Here is a 962-nt window from a genome sequence, read left to right on the forward strand (position 1 = left end):
TCAGCATGTTCGCGGGCCAGGCGGCGCAGCCCGACCCCTGCTCAGACGAGAACGGCCACCCGCGCCGCTGCATCCCGGACTTTGTCAATGCGGCCTTCGGCAAGGACGTGCGCGTGTCCAGCACCTGCGGCCGGCCCCCGGCGCGCTACTGCGTGGTAAGCGAGCGCGGCGAGGAGCGGCTGCGCTCGTGCCATCTCTGCAACGCGTCCGACCCCAAGAAGGCGCACCCACCCGCCTTCCTCACCGACCTCAACAACCCGCACAACCTGACGTGCTGGCAGTCGGAGAACTACTTGCAGTTCCCGCACAACGTCACGCTCACACTGTCCCTCGGCAAGAAGTTCGAAGTGACCTACGTGAGCCTGCAGTTCTGCTCGCCGCGGCCCGAGTCCATGGCCATCTACAAGTCCATGGACTACGGACGCACGTGGGTGCCCTTCCAGTTCTACTCCACGCAGTGCCGCAAGATGTACAACCGGCCGCACCGCGCGCCCATCACCAAGCAGAATGAGCAGGAGGCCGTGTGCACCGACTCGCACACCGACATGCGCCCGCTCTCGGGCGGCCTCATAGCCTTCAGCACGCTGGACGGGCGGCCCTCGGCACACGACTTCGACAACTCGCCCGTGCTGCAGGACTGGGTCACGGCCACCGACATCCGCGTGGCCTTCAGCCGCCTGCACACGTTCGGCGATGAGAACGAGGACGACTCGGAGCTGGCGCGCGACTCGTACTTCTACGCGGTGTCCGACCTGCAGGTGGGCGGCCGGTGCAAGTGCAACGGCCACGCAGCCCGCTGCGTGCGCGACCGCGACGACAGCCTGGTGTGCGACTGCAGGCACAACACGGCCGGCCCGGAATGCGACCGCTGTAAGCCCTTCCACTACGACCGGCCCTGGCAGCGCGCCACGGCCCGCGAAGCCAACGAGTGCGTGGGTGAGTGGGGTGCGGCGGCGGAGCCG

The 962-nt window shown here is 68.0% G+C and overlaps 1 protein-coding gene across 1 annotated transcript in view; it reads left to right on the forward strand.

The window, feature by feature from the left end:
* Nucleotides 1–5: 5 nt before the first annotated feature.
* NTN1 (netrin 1) overlaps nucleotides 6–962 on the forward strand; it is a 248,413-nt gene continuing 247,456 nt past the window's right edge. The window contains exon 1 of the mRNA XM_011958611.1: nucleotides 6–936. Within this exon, the coding sequence (XP_011814001.1) occupies nucleotides 6–936 (931 nt within the window). The remainder of the gene's footprint in view (nucleotides 937–962) is intronic.

The sequence above is a fragment of the Colobus angolensis genome, unplaced genomic scaffold, assembly GCF_000951035.1.
Source record: "Colobus angolensis palliatus isolate OR3802 unplaced genomic scaffold, Cang.pa_1.0 Scaffold47, whole genome shotgun sequence".
In the NCBI taxonomy this organism is placed as follows: domain Eukaryota; kingdom Metazoa; phylum Chordata; class Mammalia; order Primates; family Cercopithecidae; genus Colobus; species Colobus angolensis.